We start from the raw sequence: 18,979 nt of genomic DNA on the forward strand, positions 1-18,979 counted from the left end.
GAGAAACATTTTTTTCCTTTGTTAAATTAATGTTTACAAATTCTTCATACATCAAAAATCTAAGCAATATATGCAAATGTTTAGTAAGCCGACGGTTCAAAGTTTAGACGTAAGTGTCAGACTTTCTAAACATCCAGCAAGCTGGAATCATTGCAAAGATTTCAACCACCAATATTGCAGCGCTCACTCCGCCAATTACTCCGCAATAATTTCGTAAAATTCGATAAAGCGCCACCACACATCCCTGAAATGAATAAACATTGTTGGAATAAGTTTACTTAAACGTTTGACTTGTAGTATGCATGCATAAAAGATTAGGAAATAACGTTACTTACTGTTTTCGCATTAGTGTGCTGGGTGTTTGGAGGCTCAGTGTTTGTGCATGACGTCAGATTTACGAACTGTTGCGATCCCGAAGCTAAAATACAACAGGACTCCGGCCATGGTTGAACGTTCGTGTTCATCATAACGTCAAACAAACTCGAATTGTAATCAGAACCATTATAAAAGCCGCAACAGTCCAACTGCGTATAAATTGCATAAACCTTTTAACAACTGGATAGTTGATAACTTAAAATTATCTTTTTCTTTGTGTATAGTATATACTATATAACCTTACAGTGGCCTGGAGTGTATTCCATGATGCAGTAGCTGCGGAGGCAGTAACGGGTGACTGACCGTACAGTTCTTTTATAGAATTCACCGCAGTTGGTGCAATATATATTGCAATATCAACATAAAATTCAAAGGCTACGACAAGCATGGCAATTTCCAGTAAGACAATCACCACCAAAACAATGAAAAACTGAAAACAACAGATAATGTGAAGTTAGTCACAAAATCGCGATACGCGTGGTGAACTACATTTGTTTTCCATTTATCTCACCACTCCAAGAAAAGCTTTGTTTTCCGAATATGCTCCATAACAACCAAGAAACGCTATCAGTGAAATAATCCCACCAACTACAATCATTGCGTAAGCGGCATATTGAAACAAAAGTGTGCTGTTGCTGAAAACATTGCTGAATGATTGATAGTCAACAACAATCCAAATTCCCACGGCTAAAAACGTAAGTCCGCCGGCCTGAGTAAAGCAGAGAATTTTCGGTATATTTAACTATTGCTTATATTAATTGACATGTTGTCTCCAATACTGCAAAGCTTAGCTAATGTATTCACTGTCATTTAAACAAAGCTCACGCTAGTGAGTTTATCTAAAGCATTCTCAAGGTAATTAGAGCTTACGGTATATGGCTATATGCAATATATTCTGCTTTGGTACTTACCAAAGACAATAAGTTGAGGACAAGCAACAAGCTTTTACATGATTTTTTGTTCATTGTAAACCTTTTAATGCCACTCAATATCCTTAGATTCTGTCATTTTTAATTTTTAATTTTTAATTATATAATGTTGATATTTTTCGAAGTTCTTAGTATTTGTCAAACCTGACTCTTTCGGTTCGTCACAGCTTTATTAATTTGCTTTTGTTAAAGAGAAGAGTTTTGTATTACAATAAGACGATTTGATCCTATGTAACAACAGTACACAAAAGACAAACGCACTAGCTATAGTAAAAAGCAGGGTTGTTTTCAGGTTTGCTATTCAATCCTATAAACGTTTAATAAAAAGTTTGGCACCTTAGAAAATTCATCTACTTGAAATCCAAACAAGTTTACCTTGCTTGTTGCAACGTCCCCTTTTCTGCTCAACTGCTCGTGACAAATCTTGTCATGTATGACGGGCCATTTTACGCGATGTTCATGCTCCTATGACAAACTTGTTTTTACCAGTCATTACACCTACACCCCTATAGCAATCAATAATAGTAGAGTTAAGTTATGTTATACGAGTACAGATCTGAAATTAGGTAAAACATCAATCGCATAAAACAGGTTTAATGCCACTTTCCGGTAATTTATGTATGTTATACTATATATGTAAAAAACTATCATAGCAAAAATACATGGAACCGGACAGAAAATCATGCATATTTTTATAATTTGTGTTTTTGACATTGCATAATTTGTTATGTTTATAAAAAAAACAAAATTTAAACAAGCGAAAACAATAAATTACACCACAGTGTTTAGTAATGCATGTAAAATAACATATACAGGTACTGTATTTTCAATTATATCTTGCCCAAACCAAGGAATGTCTTAGGAATGTGAAAACGTTTTGGCAATAAAATGTCAAAACATTGTGTAACAAATAACTGCTATATCCAACGGTTGCTTGTTTTCTCGGTAGTCATAACAGGCCCTCCTTTGGTAACATGTATTAAGTTACAGTTTCTATTCATTTCAGTTTTAAAAACAAAAGCTGCAAAAAAGGTCTATTTAAGGAACAGCTACAGATAAAAGAAAACCGATGGACCCGCAAGCCCAGTGTACTTACCTGAATTAGAATTAGAGACAGTATTCAAACCTGTGATAGAATTCGTTGATCTTTTGCAAAGAAGTCAAGAAGCAGTTTACTACTGTATCTTTTTGTTTGAAAAACAAAGAAAAATGGCGCTGGAAGCTGAAACGTTCAGTCGCTGTAAAAAGTTGATGATGTTTTTTAATATCTTGTTTCTGGTATGTTTCCTTTGAAGTTTTCATATATGCTCGTATAATGATGCAGTAGGCTACAGTGGTAACGTTTACATATTACAAAATTGCGTTTACATATACATTTAATGACCTAAATTTAGCAGACATATTTGTTTATATGTTAAATTTAAAATTAAAATATTGTTTACAGATAAAACTTTTAAAAATACAACAAACAGTTATATACAAAAAAAAATAGGCTATAGCTAAAGCTTCCAATCACTTTGCTACAAACTTGCAGGTGGGTGGCGTGGGGCTTCTTTCTCTGGGAATATGGTCGGTGGTAGATTTCAATTCTTTTGCTGCAACACTTCAGACTAGTAGTTTGTACTTCGTGTGGGCCTCATACATCGCTATAGGCGTTGGTGCAGCGATAATGATCCTCTCATTCATAGCTTGCTGTGGTGCTTACAAGGAAAACAAATGCCTCTTGCACACGGTAATATTAAATACATTAATATATTATATTGAACCTTTATACCGGTGTAATCTTACAGGTAATAGATTTAACCATAATGTTTCACACCTTAGCCTATGTACATTTGCATTTACCAGTTTTCGACTTTCTTGATGATTTTCGTTTTGGTCGAAACTGCTGGTCTGATTCTGGCATTTGTGTTCACTGGTAACTTAGAAACATTATTGAGAGATGGAGCTATACCCACTATACAGAATGATTATGGGCAATCCTCATCATACGGTCAAGCGGTAACTTCAGCATGGGACAACTTGCAGTCATCGGTAAAATATTGTAGAATTGTGGTTTATACTGTTCTACAAATGGTATCTATGAATGCCTTAAATTCTTTATGTTGACGTCTTTACAAAACAGGCCAAATGTTGTGGCTTTAACGGCGGAACTGACTACGACGGAAGCAGCTATGCGAGCACTGCTGCTTCCGTGGCCAATTGGCCAAGTTCTTGTTGCACTAAGGATTCATCTGGAAGCTTCGTGGACGAAACATCTTGTTTGTCAAACACGATTAACGTCCTTCATACGTACGCAAATACGGTAAGTATAAACGATTTATTAAGTTTTCCACCATGCGTTCAAGTTTATAATCTTGCAATTATACAAAGGACACCCATATGAGTATATTTTTCTTTTCATCTTTCTATTTTGTAACAAATTTCGAGGTATGTTGATATAATAAAAGAAATAACGAAAAAAATATTTTCGGTAAAAAACTACTTTTGAATTTCATGAAATTTGTTTAGGGATGCTACAGTACGATTCGTGGCTTAGTTACAACCTATGCGGCAGCTGTTGGCGGCGTCACAGGTGCGGTTATGTTGATCCAAATCCTTGCAATCACCTTTTCCTGTTGCGTCGCCACGAATATTGGAAAAACTCACAAAGTAAACGCATTTGGGTAGGCTACTGAAAATGGAAACAAAATTTTCAGTTCCATCTATTACTTCATAAACTTACAATAAATGGTGTAAGGCTACTTTCCGAAGGCAAGTCATTAAACGGAAAGCTTTGTAGTTTACAAGTCTGCCAGCAAACTTCTATTTTTATATAAACGTTTTTGCCAGGAGTGCCACTTCTTGCCCACTATCGTAGTTTATCAATACATTTCATTTTTGTTTTGATATAATAAATTTATAATAAAAATCACTGTGATATGTATAGCATATTTTAGCTAATTAGTAGTTCTCGTAGCAAAAATGTGTGTAATGTACTGTAAGTTGTTCATGTTGCATATCTCAATTACGGGGCGTTGAACAACCTAAATAGAAAGCTTTTATGAAACGATGTTTACATTTTACTGCACTATATTTGTCAGCACCGTTGATATTTCAGCGTTTACTTCGAGATTTCACTTTTTGGCTACAACATAAAGTTGTAAATGTGCATATACAGTAACTCGAACATATTCTGGTTTCATTGCCCAGTCTTTACTATAACGACCAGTGGTAATGAAATTTTAGTTACACGGTAAAGTTATCTTTTGACCGCAACTGATTTATTTCGTTTAATTCTTAATTCAAGAATCCGCTGGATGTATTGATATCAGTTGTAGTTAACGGTGTTGTTTTTAAGTCGATTGAAATAAAAATTCGCATTTAACATGCTTGTGAGGATATACAATACAGAGCTGAACTGGAACAGGACGAAATGACGTTATTGTTGCTTATGTCGCTTATAGTCTACTATATAATCAATGCTTAAAGGAAAGGGAACAATAAGAGAGAACATGTTGTTCAAAGTTTAACACAGTTAAAGTGAAGTTGTACACAGTTGTACGTTTGAAGTTGTACACAGTTTATTATACACGTACTGACATACACTTGCAAAGAAATTAGAATAAGCTGTAAATTTATCTACTGTAAAATGTATTCCGGTTGTTTTAAATTTTAATTTTCCGAAATTAATGTTCAGTGATTTGGGGTATTTATGTGAAGAACGGTGAGATGGCGGCCAAATTACGCCATCAAAGTAACGATTTCTCATCGTGAAACAACATTGCCAAGTATTATGCAATGCTACACATCTGTCCTACGAAGTACAATTGTTTGGCTGGGATCGTTAGACACGCCTTCTATATCATCAGCAACGCCTACAACGACGTATTGGGCCCCTTCTTCCACTGCGTCACAGTCTTCCCTAGCAACGATCACGGATTGCATGTTTGGGTCAATCCCGTCAGCAACAACTGCATCACCGGCGTTATGATCGTGACCGGTTAAGCCCATTTTCGGCACAATGGCCATTTGATGGTCCGTTGTTCCGCCACTGCCCGTCGCTTCAGTGTCCAGCAGAGAGGAATCTATTTCATCCGCGAAGACAATAGAATGTCCGGTTACCAAGGTAACGGGAATGGTGTTGTTCTCATTTGGGACTACAGCGAAGGATGTTGTGACATCAGACGAGGAAAATGAAGGATCCAAGTCGTTAGCAAGAAGGTTGACGGATGGAGCTAAAACTGCTTCGGAAGAAGTGGCTTCTGGAGAGAGCGGATTGATGCCAGAGATCGAATTGGATATTAGATGCAAGAAAGAGGGAGCGTATGTTACATCTGACGATTCTCTGAGATCCTGCGTTGTATTAAGGGTTACTGGATTAGTCAAAGACATGCTGAACTAGCTAAGGCCAAAACAGTCGAAGTTGACCATTTATTGCACAGAAAGAAACAAAGCAATATGAAACACTACTGCAAAAATAAAACGCATAATTTGCATAATTTTCTACGTCTGTTTTTATTCTAGAATTACAATTTATTTTAGATCTATTCAAACAACATTACATTATGGGATGTAATGTTATATACTTTTTTCTTTGTTTGTATCTACTTTAGCGAACTACACTATACACATTGATAGATATCATTAACAGATGATTGTTGCATTTATTGTACTTTTCTCACACAGTCATCGCAAACCTAAAGTTCAAAACCATCACAAAACTGGTAAACTTAACGCTAAAAGGAATACTCACCATGCGAATATCACTTTCGCCATGCGTTGGCTGGAATCGAGAACCAGATTCAGCCGCTATATGACGGTCGCGAGCTTCCTTAGTTGGAAATCCACTGCCGCACTGCTCGCAACGAAACCTAAACGAGAACAACACACTTTTGAAAACAGTTTGACAGATTTTCTTTCGGCAAAAACGGAGACAGAAAAACTTACGGGGCCAAGTCGTGGATTTTGTGTACGTGATCTTTCAAGTATTGGAGCCTGGTGTAAGCGAACGAACAGATGTTACATACATACGGCCGACCCCTCGTATGCTTTGTCATGTGTCTGGTCAAATCATCTAAGGTGCAAGAAGCAATCAGGTATTGTCAATATTACAATTCAGTTTAAGCCAAATTAAGCGCGTTGTTATTACTTCCTTAACGCAGGCACTATTAATACGGCTTGGACTTGGTACCGACTATTTTAAAACTACTACTGAAGTAATTTTATATTAACCATAACAATGTGTGTAACAGTACACTGGATGCGAGCGATTGGCAAGTCAAACGTAATTTTCGATGACTTGCGCAGCGACACAGTGCGATTTTGTGGTACGAAAGAACTATACTAGATGACGAGAATCGAGTTGAAATATGGTGTAACTTAAAAGTATTTTATTTAGTAATTAAATAATCAAACAAAACGATTTGCATGCAAGCCAAATGTATGATGAGGTAAGAAATATGCAAGCATGTAGGAGAGGGTCGAATCAGACTTTAAAGTAACTTACTGGAAAATTGAAAGCTAGTTCGGTTACACCGTTACAGGCTTGTATAGGTTATACAGGTTCTATACAGTAAGCCTCAACATTTCGATTATACAGTCAATTCTTTCGGCTACATAATTTTATCACAAGTTTGGCCTTGTTGGCAAGCACGCGTTCAATTAACGAAGAAGAGCGATTGTGTGTGAAGACAGGTTGACCATGACATGTGTTTCCTTGCGATGTTATGTTGTGTAGCAAGATAATCGCATCCAGTGTCGCAGTCATTTTAGTGTTAAACTTACTTCTGTATTGAAACGCGCGACCGCAATCGTCGCATTTATGTTTGCGGATTCCAAGGTGTCGTAGTTCATGCGAACGAAGATTAGCTTTCTGCCGGAAAGAGCGACCACATACTTCGCACAGGTAAGGTCGATGACCGGTGTGCAAACGACGATGAGCTGTTAGCGGACCAGGCTGAGAGAATCGTTTCCCGCATGTTTCACAACTGCCCAAATTAATGAAAAGCGTGTTGATCAATTATAACAATCAAAACCGAAGACAAAGCAATTCAGCTGCAAAGACATAAAACGATGTGTTGTTTAGTCGTATGTAATGCATTATGTTACGGAAGCGAACGCCTGCAGCAGTTGGTGTACACTTCAAATTCTGATCGTCAAACGCCGGAACATGGGATTATATGAGATGGCGTACAACTTACGAGTAAGGTTTCTCTCCCGTATGAGTTCTCATGTGAATTGTCACCGATCCAGCCTCGGTAAAAGTGGCCGGACATTGCGGGCATTTGTGCACACTTTGTCGGCTGTGCGTCTTCGTATGCCTCAGGCAATTGCTCTTGCTCCGGAAGCGTTTACTGCAGACCGGACAGTGAAAGGGCATATGCCCGCTATGGCTGCGAAGATGAACTGCAACAAACGTTTCGACATGTATTTACAAAAGAGACTAGCAGTAAGCATTTTACTAAACACCAACTACGATAACAGTTTTTAGCGTATATGTGATGTTTTTCCGCTACTGCAATACCATATATTTTATAGGCATCTTGCAATGTATGACATAACAGTACGTCAAACACCAGGAAACTATATAACACAAAGTTAGAATTGGCCTTTAAAATGACGACGACTTAACTTTGCGATGAATGAAGAACTTCTGAAAGTAGAAATTTGCTGTATTTTGAAAATTCAGTTACTTACCTGCCAGAGATGTCATAGTTTTCATTGATTTTGAGCAAACGTCACAAGTGAAAACAGGTTTTCTATCTCGCATTTTTCTGCTCGAATGACGATTAATCACGTGATTGTGCAGTAGAAGACTAGATGAAAATCGACTTGAGCATACGCCACATACGTAACTACATCTATTCATAGAAATAACAGAATTTAACTTCACCAAAATGAATCTGTGTCGTCTTAGCGAAAACAAAAGGCGCAAAAAATTAACCATAACCAACTAAACAAAAGCTTTATCCACTTGATTCCACTGTTTACGTATATCTTTTATGGTGTACAGTATATGAAAAATATCATAAATGATGTAATAATAATTTTGCTCATTTCGCTTTTGTTACTAAAAAATAATGTAAAAATTAAGTTAATTCCACTGTTCCATAACGGAAGAACCAGCGCAACAAAATTGTTAGTGTACACTACAGCATAACAACATACTGTGTCGTATCTATGGGTGTAACAATGTTTGAGGTTGTTGAAATGTTGGCGTTTTTAGAATCTTCCTTCTCTACAGAAAAGAACCTTATTTAACACGCCGGTGTACTTTGGTCACTGAGCTTTAAATACGTGCACAACGTACAGCAAGCACTGTAATTACTTACAACTGCTACCTTCTAATACCCAAATGCACATAACGCAGATGTTCTGCACACGCGTTTTAAAAAAACAAAACACGTCGATTTGCAAGGAAAAAACACGATCGAAGCATGGACCTGTATTAAGATGCTGGCCTTGAACTCCATCATTACGCTCAGATTCCTCTCGTAAAAGTGCTGCTTTTTGGGCTCTAGACAAAAGATTCCAGGAATTAATTACAGATTAAAGAAATAGATTAGAATGTTTCCTTGTACAGTATTACTTAAAGTGAGGGGCAAGTCCAAAAACAAGATGAAGTTAAGTCAAAACAAACACTACTGAATATTCCGGTAAAATATTTTTGAAAAATAATTCTAAGTGAGGTAATTATAAGCAAAAGAAAATCGCAAAGTTGGCCTTAACTGTGACGTAAATGAAGGCTTTAACGAGTAGCCTAAGCGGTCCAAATGATACTGTAACTCTACCGACGCAAATGGTTGAGATACCGGATTTATTATGCTTAAAACAATCGTAATTTATTCAATTACATTGCATCAAGTTACTAATTTCTCCACATGACGCCTAATTGAAAATAGGTTAAACTCCTACGACCAACACTTCTGACTTCAGTTGACTACCGCGCAAGGAAAGCAACAGCAGCAGCAGCATGCTGTTAAGCAAATCGGCTAATGCAGTGGTTCTCAAACTTTTTTAAAAGAAAGTACGCCACGGTCTCCTAGCAATTTTGTAAATGCCTCACGGTCCCTTAAAAAATCAAACAAAAATAAACACAAAACAACACGTTGGTTTTTATGGTATCAATGTGACGGGTGTACCTGCTTCTTTGCAACCAGTTCATTAATGTTTGGTTCCGTTTTGGACAACGCAACCCTAATATCGTGAATCGCATTCGAATCACACCGGTTTCGAGCTTTTGGCTTGATGGCAAGAAGTGCCGTTTTTTTGGAAGGTGCTTCGCGGTCCCAGAAAATTGTCTCGCGGACCTCAGTTTGAGAACCACTGGGCTAATGTATGACATAACAAGGGTCTTGATCTACGTCACCATGAAGGCAAAAAACTGAGACTTTTTGCAATTTTTCTTTTGCTTAATAATTATTAATTACCTAGCCACGAATTATTTTTCAAAAATATTTAACCAGGATGTTCGGTTAATAGTGTTCTTTCAAAATGATCAACTTGTTTTCGGACTTTCCCCTCACTTTAAAGCAATTTTTGTGTTTATACCTACCGTTTACTTATAACGCTTTTCTGGTTTTCATGGCGTCGTTCGTGAGCTCTCAAGTTGGTGAGTGTGGCAAACCTTTTTTTGCACATACTACACTCATGTCGCCTTTCGCCAGTATGTGTGAGTAAATGACCTACAGTGAATAAAACTTACTCAGCCGTCGAAGTTAACTTTTATAAATAAATTGTGTAACTCTTAACGTTGGAATACAATATCGAAACTAATTCAAAGAATGTGATGAAATACTCACAATCCAGTGTCAGCTTGTTACGCAAGATTTTGCCGCAGCCCAACACTGGACATATGTGCTTATCACCATAACGAGGCCTCGTTGTTTGCTCAGTTGTTTTCATTTGAGCTGTTTCTGAGTTTTTATTTGTTTCACCTGAATCAGAAATTATAAGTGTAAAACATTTATGGACTAAGTGAGAAAATTTGCCTCTGAAATTTAATAATAACCAGCTTTGAAAATATCATCAGACAAAATTGTTTCTGAAGTGTTTTCTAATCAATGTTGTAACAATACAAGCCAAATGAACATGACGTCACAGCCAAAAAACTAGAAAAAACCAAAACCAACCATTTCCCACATTATACGTTTCTGAAAAAAAGAATGAACTAGACTACATTTAAAACAGTCATCACGTTATGATAACCAACTTAACGTGGAAAGCAACATAAGCAAAAATCTTACAATTTAAAAGCATCGACTTGACCTGATATGCGTCACAATATTATTTGGCTTGACTTAGATGTGGATGAAACTTAAACTTAATTGACTTGACGTAACAAAAATTACCACTCTGCATTGAGTAATTAACACAATGAAATTAATACTACACTGGTACCTGCATTTTAAAGGAATGAGGAGATAGCGTAGCATTAATTCAGAATAGAAACTCCGAAGGACTGATTCTAAACCAACTGTTACCTTTCTCATGGCTTGACTGGCCTACTTCATCAAACTCCAACTCTGCCATATTCTTCAATGTATCATCTGTAGATGTGAAAGATCAAGCCATTAAAATGAAATGTAGACTCGTTTCCAAAGTTCAGAAATATTTCTTAAATATAAATTATTTGCACAAACATTGCTAAAACAAATATAGAAACAGGAAACAGTTAAAACACCTCCAGTAATGTCATTTATTTGCTTCACTTGATTTTCACAATACTCTAAGAGATAACGCTTATCCAGCTGCATTTTAAGGGCAATTGTGTTAATGAGCAACTCTGGTGGAACTTTTCGTAATGCAAGCATCTTCATTATTTCTTTTGGCAGAGTTTGTAGATTACGTCCTGGTCGCACTGGAATACAATAAGATTACCATTATTGTTGTTTGCCTTTATTTCTTTAGACTCTGCAGAATTTAGCAAACATGAAACAAACGTGCCAACTTTGCTGTAAATATTATCTGACTGTGAATTATACAGACATCACGAATACATACCATCCAAGCAATTTTGCTTTAACTTATACACGGACATATCTAGGTTTCCATCACTTAAAAATTGCATCATTTTAATGTACATGGTTTTGCCTCTTGGGGATAAACTGTTCCATGGTTTAGGATGATTGAGCAAATCACTTAAAGTGCCCTGCACAAAGGAAAAAATTTAAAGTTTAAAGCTCACGGTTTCTGCAAATATTAGCTATTCTACAAACCTGCCTACGTTTCAAGTAACTACGTGAAAAATTCTCTAGCGAAATAGACTTCTTCTTGAGAAAGTTTCGTAAATCCAAAGCAACTGTGTTTGTATCTATGTGACAGAAGTTATCCATTAAATCATCAGGGTTTTTAGGTGGCTTAGTATACCACTCTCTTCTGATGCAAGGAAAACAAGTGTGATCTACAACCACTGGTTGCTGCTTTTCATCACTTTCTGATGCATTACTGAAGAAAAAAGACGAGATTCCGTCAGTAATGACCAGCAAAACGTTAAAATTGTACACTTTTAACAAAGATTACCAGGAAATAATCCTTTTATTGCATGCAGAAATTCATTTAAGGCATAACAATTAAAACCATGTGACCCAAACACCCTAGCTATCATAAGGAGTATTACAAATCAAGAAATAACTTACATGACATTTGGCTGTTCATCCAGGTCGTCAGTAATAATTGAAACTATCACGGTGGATTTTGGATCATTGCTAACTGAAAAAAAGACACATCTAGTCATTAGCAAAAGCTAACTATTTGATGAGAATTTGTTTTTAACTATTTAAATTTTAGTTTTATTTTTAACGTCCCATTTGTGTGATGGTGTTAATGAACATTTTACCACTGTAAGGATGATCATTTGAATTCATTTTTCTTCCAACATCTGCGTCACGTTTTACCAAAGCATTATTTATTTTCTTCAGTTTCGATAAATCTGGTTGCCCTATTTAGCAAATCATAATGCAAAAAGTCATACTCACATACATAAAGTAAAAAGCACATTTTTCACCCATATTCAAATGAACAGTTTTCATTATAAATCTATAATTATGTCCAATAATTAAAAATATAACAAAATAAATTATTCATAAAAAGCTCATAAAAAACATTTGATATTGAATTTATTATAATTTAAAGCACCTACAATAAGGATTAAGATTAATAAATTCAAATCATAAGCATTCAAAAAAAGGTATGTATAATTGAAAACCATTGTTGTAAATGTTTATACCCATCATCAGACTTCCACTGCTGCCATAGTTTATTCTGTTTTGAAGGTCATTTGAACAAGAAGATTTGCTAAAACCTTTGTCATTTTGACCAGCTTGGCAGTCATCATCCATGTCAGTGATAGGCTGTTTTGAATGTTTAAACCAATGAATAAAAGTCACAACTTCCAGTTTCAAACATTGTGAAACCATAAACGATAGTGATGTTTTTCACATAATAGCAAAGAGAAAATGTATGAACAATATACTTAGCGCTTACATGTGCAATGATGTCACCCTTTTCCTGAAACAAACCCCATTCCATCACTTTTTCTTCACTTTTTTCTACATTGTTATTTGGTTCCAAAAATACTGGTGTTTGAGAAAAAGATGCCTCTGAATTCTAAATATACATGTTAGTTTAGCATCTCTAGAACAAACCCGTGATATAGCATTATATAATATGATAACAGAAGATTTCCAAAATCAAATAATCTCCTAGTTAAGTGCGACTGCAAACTAATCTTGAAGCTTTGATGGTGAGTAATCAGCGATTGCTAACACAATTATTATTTTATCATGGGTATTTAACATGCAATTGAAACAAGTTTGTCTTAAAATGAAGTAATATCATTAAACATTTTTTCCCTGGGTATGGTGTGGGATAAGAGCAGAAGTTACTTACCAATTTTCTACATAAGACCAATTCAAATGTTTCAATGATCGTAGCTAACAATTTACTGATAAACTTTAGTCCAGGATTTGTGACAAATTTTTGAAAACTCAAATGGTTACATAATTAAGCGAAATGTTACTGTGATGTGGATTGTACTTTGTACATGCATACATTCATACACAAACAATCATACATAAACATCGATCACACCAAACTAAACAATAGAATTGATTATAAGTTCTTGCCTCTGTGGAACTACATGGTTCTTCTAAAACCACTTGAGGTAAAGATTGCTTGCTTTCACCAGGTTCAACTAATGTAATCTGAAGTATCCCATCTTCTGAAGTGGACAGATTGAACTGTACCTTCCATTTATAAAATATGAATGAAATGACTATAAAATTGAATTCAATTAGCTCAACGACTAGAGAGCACAAAGACAAACTAATAGGTACAAGGCAATAAAAACACATTGTCTATAGTTTGCATCTTACATCATTTCCTGCTTGAAGTGCATCTATCCACAATTTAAGCTCATTGGGATGAGGAGTTGAAGAGGATATTGTTGGTATGATCTGCATGGCTTCTTCAATCTTAGTACAACATGGATTGTTATTAGCTTAAAAAGATGAAACTGACCATTAGGAGGTTAGGAAGGAGAACTGGCATGCAAAAAATGGTTTTACCTATTTAGGCTTAATTAAAATTAAATTTATTGTCACAGATTAGCTTACTGTGTGATAACATTTAAGGTGAAGAAAAATGTGAAAAAAGGTTCCAGGTATGATTTTTGCGTTGAAATAGTGACAGCCTATAATGAACAGCTACCTACTGCACTTAGCAGAGCTGTGTTAGTACATGAATATCAATTGTTTTAGTATCCAGATGTCACTGTCAGCATGTGCCCAGCAACTTTTCATCAAACCTCAAATGGTGATATTTATTCTACAACTTTCACTTCTTTGTATTGTGATAATAATTAGTTTAATAGTGTACTTGTTTTAGTAAATTATGATAAAAATTGCAAGTGTTTGTACGGGAGTATTTCAAAATGTTAGATTTATAGTAAACTCCAGATCGAAAAGTTTGCTGTTTTTGGGTGAGAAATCTCCCGTGCACTAACATGAAGCAATAGCCACTGTACACGCATTTAACTATAATCCACCGTGCAGTCACTTAGCAAACTTTCCAATCTGGAGTAAACACTGTAAAGTTGTATTCAAAATGCAAAAATTGCTGCTTGAGAACAGTTCTGGTGGTAAGTGAAACTCAGTATGTTAACAAAATATACAATCTGCGAGTTGAGCTATGCTACGAGTTTAAAGTTATTGGCCATTGCTACATAAGTCAGAACGTGCTACGACAAGTTATAAACTTATTTAAGGTTTCGTTTACAGACATTAGTTGAAAACACAAATGGAAACAATTGGCAAGTTGACGCAAACAAACTATGGAAGGCTTATCTAAAATAAGAATCCACATTTTACATCGATTCGATGTGCTCGGAAATACTCCTGTTGAAGGTTATCAAGATTGGGCTAACTAGTAGCCTAATACTTAGCATAAATAACATACACAAATTCTACCTTACACTGTACCTTCTCCTTAAAAATGCTTAGAACATCTGATTCATATTCTGACATGACTTCAAACAATCTTTATTTCGTGTACAATCACTTATTGGCTATATAATTGTCAACAACATGTTCTTAATTCAAGAAAAAAAGCAATCTTTTTCCAGTGTTGCTACACCAAAATTCCTAAAAGTAGCTAAATAAGTTGAATTCTTTTGTGGTCGAAACAGAGCGCATAGATCTTACTCAATAACTCCAAGCTGAAAGAATTATTAAAAGTGCTTCCAGTAACCGAAATGCATGAAAGAGCTGGAAAATATGAAATATTTGTAAATCTGTTGCCACAATTTAATTTTCGAATCTTATACATGCGCACATAGATACTACAGGTAATATTGCTGCATTGACACATTATAGGTATTTGAACGAAGTAAATCCTTCCTGCTACAAAATTATGGAGCTAAGTTCAAAGATAGGTACAAAAAAGAATTATAGCTAAGTTAGAAAGAAAGATAAATTCAACTCCAAAATCAAATTTTTCCGTAACTAAATTAACAACATGATGTATTTTTCTCAACAATAGCGACTGGCCATGGTCACGCTTGGTTAATTTTTATATCACATGTTATGAAATTAGTCAAGCGTTAACCGCAATACGCAATGCAGCAAAGTTGTTTTTGAATTGGTTCTGAAATGTGGATGTAGAGCACGTGTTTTGTTTACATTTAATAATTGAGGCATTTCAACAAACGACTTGTGATACATTGCCTGGTTCTGAGCTAAGCTCTTTGCATTTATATACGCAAAGCAAAAGCTTACTCTGAAACTGTTTTTGTTCACAAAAACTTGTGTAATTGCACAAAACCCTAAGCAGCTGTAAGCATAAAAGCAACACCATGGCTGGTGTAGCACAGTAGTACGATGGAGTTCTGATTGATTTAGTCACGTATTATTAAAGAAAAATCTTGTGCCATACCTACTTCAGTAAAGACACTTTTAGCACGTAAAATGGAAAAAAAGGTTTGTAAATCTCAATTTTCTGGTGAAGAGGATGACTGCATTAACAGTGTTGTAAAAATATCTACTAGCAACCAACTTAGCCAATTGACTCATGTTTGCGATTATTGTGAAGTTTTCTTTGCTCGAAATGGCCCAGCTATAAAACTTAAAAACGCAGCTGTTCAAAACACCTTCTGTTCAACTTCCTGTAAAGATGCCTTTATGGTGTGCAAAAAAATATGCATCAGCTGTGGCAAGGATTTGCAACATGTTAAAAATAGTGTGATATTGGAATCTTCTACAGGTGTTTTTAAAGAATTTTGCTCAGAAAAATGTTCAGCTTTGTGCTCAGAAAAAGTTCCACTAGAAAAAACTACACTCTCAGTAAACCAAAGGGATTCATCTTGTGACACAAAATCTTATCCAATTGAGAACAGAGCTAAGTGCTGTGTGTGCAACAACTGGCATACGTTGTCATGTTTTAAAATAGGATATCAAAGGTTTTGTTCAAAAAAGTGTTTCCATGCCTACAAAACTCAGCATGATTTGGAGATGAAATATTGTAATCAATGCTGTGCTCAACTACCTGATGTGAACAAAGGGCAACAATATATGCAGCACGAAGGCAAGGCAAACATTTTTTGCAACAGTGTTTGTTTGATGCAGTACAAAAAAATGCACACCAAGATGTGTCCTTGCAACTGGTGCTTGAAAACCAGAACAAATTTTCAGATGATTGAACGTGTTGAAAGTAGTGGGGAAACTACTTACTTTTGCTCCTTGGACTGTTTGAACAATTTCCGAGTTAAGGAAAGTCGTCTGATTGCCATGACAAAATGTGAAACATGTGGAGTAACAGGAACGATGACATACTTCTCTCATAAATCTGACAAAACAGTGAAGGGATTTTGTTCATCCAAATGTGTAAAGCAGTATCAAGGCTGCATGAAACAGCAGACAACTGAAGTCACTACATCATTTACAAATAATCAAAGCAAAGGAGACTTCATTATCAGTGATGTCCGCAGCATTGCTCATGGAGAAAGAAGTAATATTGTACCAACTGATCTTGTAACACCTTCATTTACAACAGTAACTGACAGCTCTGGCAAGCGTTTTGTTCTTGTAAACAAAAACTGCAGCATGCCTAAAGGCTCACTGAATGTGCCTAGAGAAATTATAAGAGCTAATAGAACTGATTCTAAGCTAACCAAATCTCTCGCTGATTGTTCAAATGGAATAAAATTTAAAAATAAATCTATTATGTGTAAGCCATATCAGCATGACAAGGCCAGTCAAGTTGAGTGCTCTTGCAAAACTGTTGATGCCCAAACTCAAACTGATAAAAGCAGGGATGTCTGCTTGCTGCCTGTACCAGTTTATGTTCCATGTCCTGTTAAAATGTATACAGATTATGCTCCTGTTCCATTTCCAATACCGATTCCTGTGGCAGTCCCTGTATTTATACCAACATTGTTAAATAATGTCAATGATATTCTAAATACAATAGAAGAGATCAAGGCAAGTGTTCCAACAAACCCCCTGGAGGCTGATCTGATAATGATGGCCGAAGCAGTGGCTCAAACTGAACGCATGAAAAATGTAGATTTTGAGATGAATTTAACGCAAGAAGTAGTCAGCGAATCTGATGCTTGCAGCAATTCTGTGATACCAAGTAATACTGAGAAAGATCAGTTGACTGCAAATTGTGATGTATTGGTTGCTAATGATGATGTGGAAATGGGCACTGCCTACGACATACCTGATAGTACACTGAATGTGATTTCGGAACTTGAAGACTGTATCAAAGAACCACCAACAAAAAAGCATAAGACCAATGAAACTCTGCAGATTATTATTTCTGAAAACACCTTTGCAGAATATGGTATTTTAATGTTGAGAAGGTGGATGGAGCAAAATGAAGTAAAAACAAGTTTAGATAATATTATACATTGTCTCCCATATGAAATAAACTCACTTCTTTCAAACTTTATCAGCACTGTAAAAGATTATGATGGTACCAGTTATCCACCAGACCACGTTTTTTACATTTTGCTTGGGATACAATTATATTCTAAAAAGCTAAATCGTGATGACAACATATTTGCAGATGTTATGTATAGAGGATTTCAAGATAAATTTTATGAATATATTAGTAAGGACTCAAGGTTTTTAGATGTGCAACAATGGGGCCACTCAAGCAAAGTATGTGAAGAGCATCTATGGGAGTGCAGCCATCTTGGTGCTCATTCACCACAAACTTTGCTGTTTACAGTGATATATTTTATAACTAAGGAATTTTTGCTTCGCACTGTTGATGAGCATCGTTCGTTGATTTTTGGAAATATCCAAAAACAAATTCTTATGCAATCAAGAACATCCCACAAGAATAAGGTTTGTTATCGGTATGTGAAGACTGTAAAAACACCTGGAAGAATTTCAGTGACCAAAGTAAAAGCAAAATCACCAAACCATTTAGCCAAATTGATGATTAAAGAAAACCAACAAAATCAATTACGATGTCCTGTGCGCTTATTTGAATTTTATCTGTCTAAGTGCCCTTCAACAATTAAAGCATCTACTATTCAACATTTATACCTTCAACAAGAGAGTTGTTGTATTCCTGAATCTCCAATCTGGTTTAGTGAAACCAAACTTTCTTCCGATGACATACACAAAATGCTTGCAAGAGTTTTACTTGTGAACGATATTTATCATAAGACTTAAAAAAAGTTAGTTTCAGGCAGGGCTTTGGAGCAGGCGTAAATGTTAAATTGCTCCAGCTCCGGAGCTCTCTTTTATCATAAATTAGCTCCAGCTCCGAAGCTCATTGATACCATTGCTACGGCTCCATTACGTCAAAAACTGAGGTTTAAGGATGAACGCCAAAACCAGTGTTTTTGCTAATTTTAGACAAATTCTATTTCATTTGTAAACTTTTGATCTACAATTAGCTTAGTTTTGTGTTCCCAACCAAGTGTTTTCAATTTCACTTCCATGTAACTTCACCAAGTATTGTTTTTTATTTGCCAGTCGGTTGTATTTCACTGTTTTTTAAAGTGTGCATATAGGCTATTAATTTTCCTTGCAGTACACTGCCAATTAGATATCATTTGTTTTATATTTTATTATGCTGCTTAATCAATTATTTTGGTGCCATATATATTTGATGAAAAGCATACTTTTACCTAAACAATAATCATCAATTACCTTTGGCCGAGTTTGTTTTTACTAGATTTT

At 35.7% G+C, this 18,979-nt stretch overlaps 4 protein-coding genes across 7 annotated transcripts; 2 read left to right on the plus strand and 2 right to left on the minus strand.

The window, feature by feature from the left end:
- Positions 1-18: 18 nt before the first annotated feature.
- On the minus strand, positions 19-2,290 carry LOC143459391 (tetraspanin-1-like). Of its 3 annotated transcripts, XM_076956531.1 has the most exons (6): positions 1,680-2,290; positions 1,287-1,376; positions 887-1,084; positions 620-805; positions 336-524; positions 19-244 (listed from the first exon to the last, which is right to left on the minus strand). In XM_076956531.1, the coding sequence occupies exons 2-6, from the start codon at positions 1,338-1,340 to the stop codon at positions 104-106; spliced, it is 768 nt and encodes a 255-aa protein (XP_076812646.1). In that variant the 5' UTR covers positions 1,341-1,376; positions 1,680-2,290; the 3' UTR covers positions 19-103. The 3 variants fall into 3 exon arrangements, with proteins under 3 accessions (XP_076812646.1, XP_076812647.1, XP_076812644.1); XM_076956532.1 differs by lacking the exon at positions 1,287-1,376; XM_076956529.1 differs by lacking the exon at positions 1,680-2,290 and having other exon boundaries at positions 1,287-1,640.
- A 77-nt stretch (positions 2,291-2,367) lies between these two features.
- LOC143459390 (tetraspanin-1-like) lies at positions 2,368-4,671 on the plus strand. Its single transcript, XM_076956528.1, has 5 exons — positions 2,368-2,582; positions 2,839-3,036; positions 3,153-3,338; positions 3,430-3,609; positions 3,816-4,671. The coding sequence occupies exons 1-5, from the start codon at positions 2,514-2,516 to the stop codon at positions 3,972-3,974; spliced, it is 792 nt and encodes a 263-aa protein (XP_076812643.1). The 5' UTR covers positions 2,368-2,513; the 3' UTR covers positions 3,975-4,671.
- Positions 4,672-4,849: 178 nt separating this feature from the next.
- On the minus strand, positions 4,850-14,859 carry LOC143459389 (uncharacterized). Of its 2 annotated transcripts, none has more exons than XM_076956526.1 (21): positions 14,765-14,859; positions 13,661-13,759; positions 13,412-13,531; positions 12,771-12,893; positions 12,514-12,637; positions 12,124-12,225; positions 11,924-11,996; positions 11,504-11,732; positions 11,289-11,436; positions 10,969-11,145; positions 10,769-10,834; positions 10,088-10,222; positions 9,841-9,970; positions 8,627-8,802; positions 8,454-8,523; positions 7,983-8,146; positions 7,487-7,691; positions 7,071-7,273; positions 6,234-6,360; positions 6,040-6,157; positions 4,850-5,639 (listed from the first exon to the last, which is right to left on the minus strand). In XM_076956526.1, the coding sequence occupies exons 1-21, from the start codon at positions 14,807-14,809 to the stop codon at positions 5,088-5,090; spliced, it is 3,186 nt and encodes a 1,061-aa protein (XP_076812641.1). In that variant the 5' UTR covers positions 14,810-14,859; the 3' UTR covers positions 4,850-5,087. The 2 variants fall into 2 exon arrangements, with proteins under 2 accessions (XP_076812641.1, XP_076812642.1); XM_076956527.1 differs by having other exon boundaries at positions 8,729-8,802; positions 14,765-14,858.
- Positions 14,860-15,421: 562 nt separating this feature from the next.
- LOC143458699 (zinc finger MYM-type protein 3-like) lies at positions 15,422-18,975 on the plus strand. The gene has a single exon (XM_076955550.1). It carries the CDS (start codon positions 15,749-15,751, stop codon positions 18,464-18,466), a length of 2,718 nt encoding a protein of 905 aa, XP_076811665.1. The 5' UTR covers positions 15,422-15,748; the 3' UTR covers positions 18,467-18,975.
- The last annotated feature ends 4 nt before the right edge of the window (positions 18,976-18,979 follow it).

Source organism: Clavelina lepadiformis, chromosome 5, assembly GCF_947623445.1.
Source record: "Clavelina lepadiformis chromosome 5, kaClaLepa1.1, whole genome shotgun sequence".
NCBI classification, from domain to species: Eukaryota; Metazoa; Chordata; class Ascidiacea; order Aplousobranchia; family Clavelinidae; genus Clavelina; species Clavelina lepadiformis.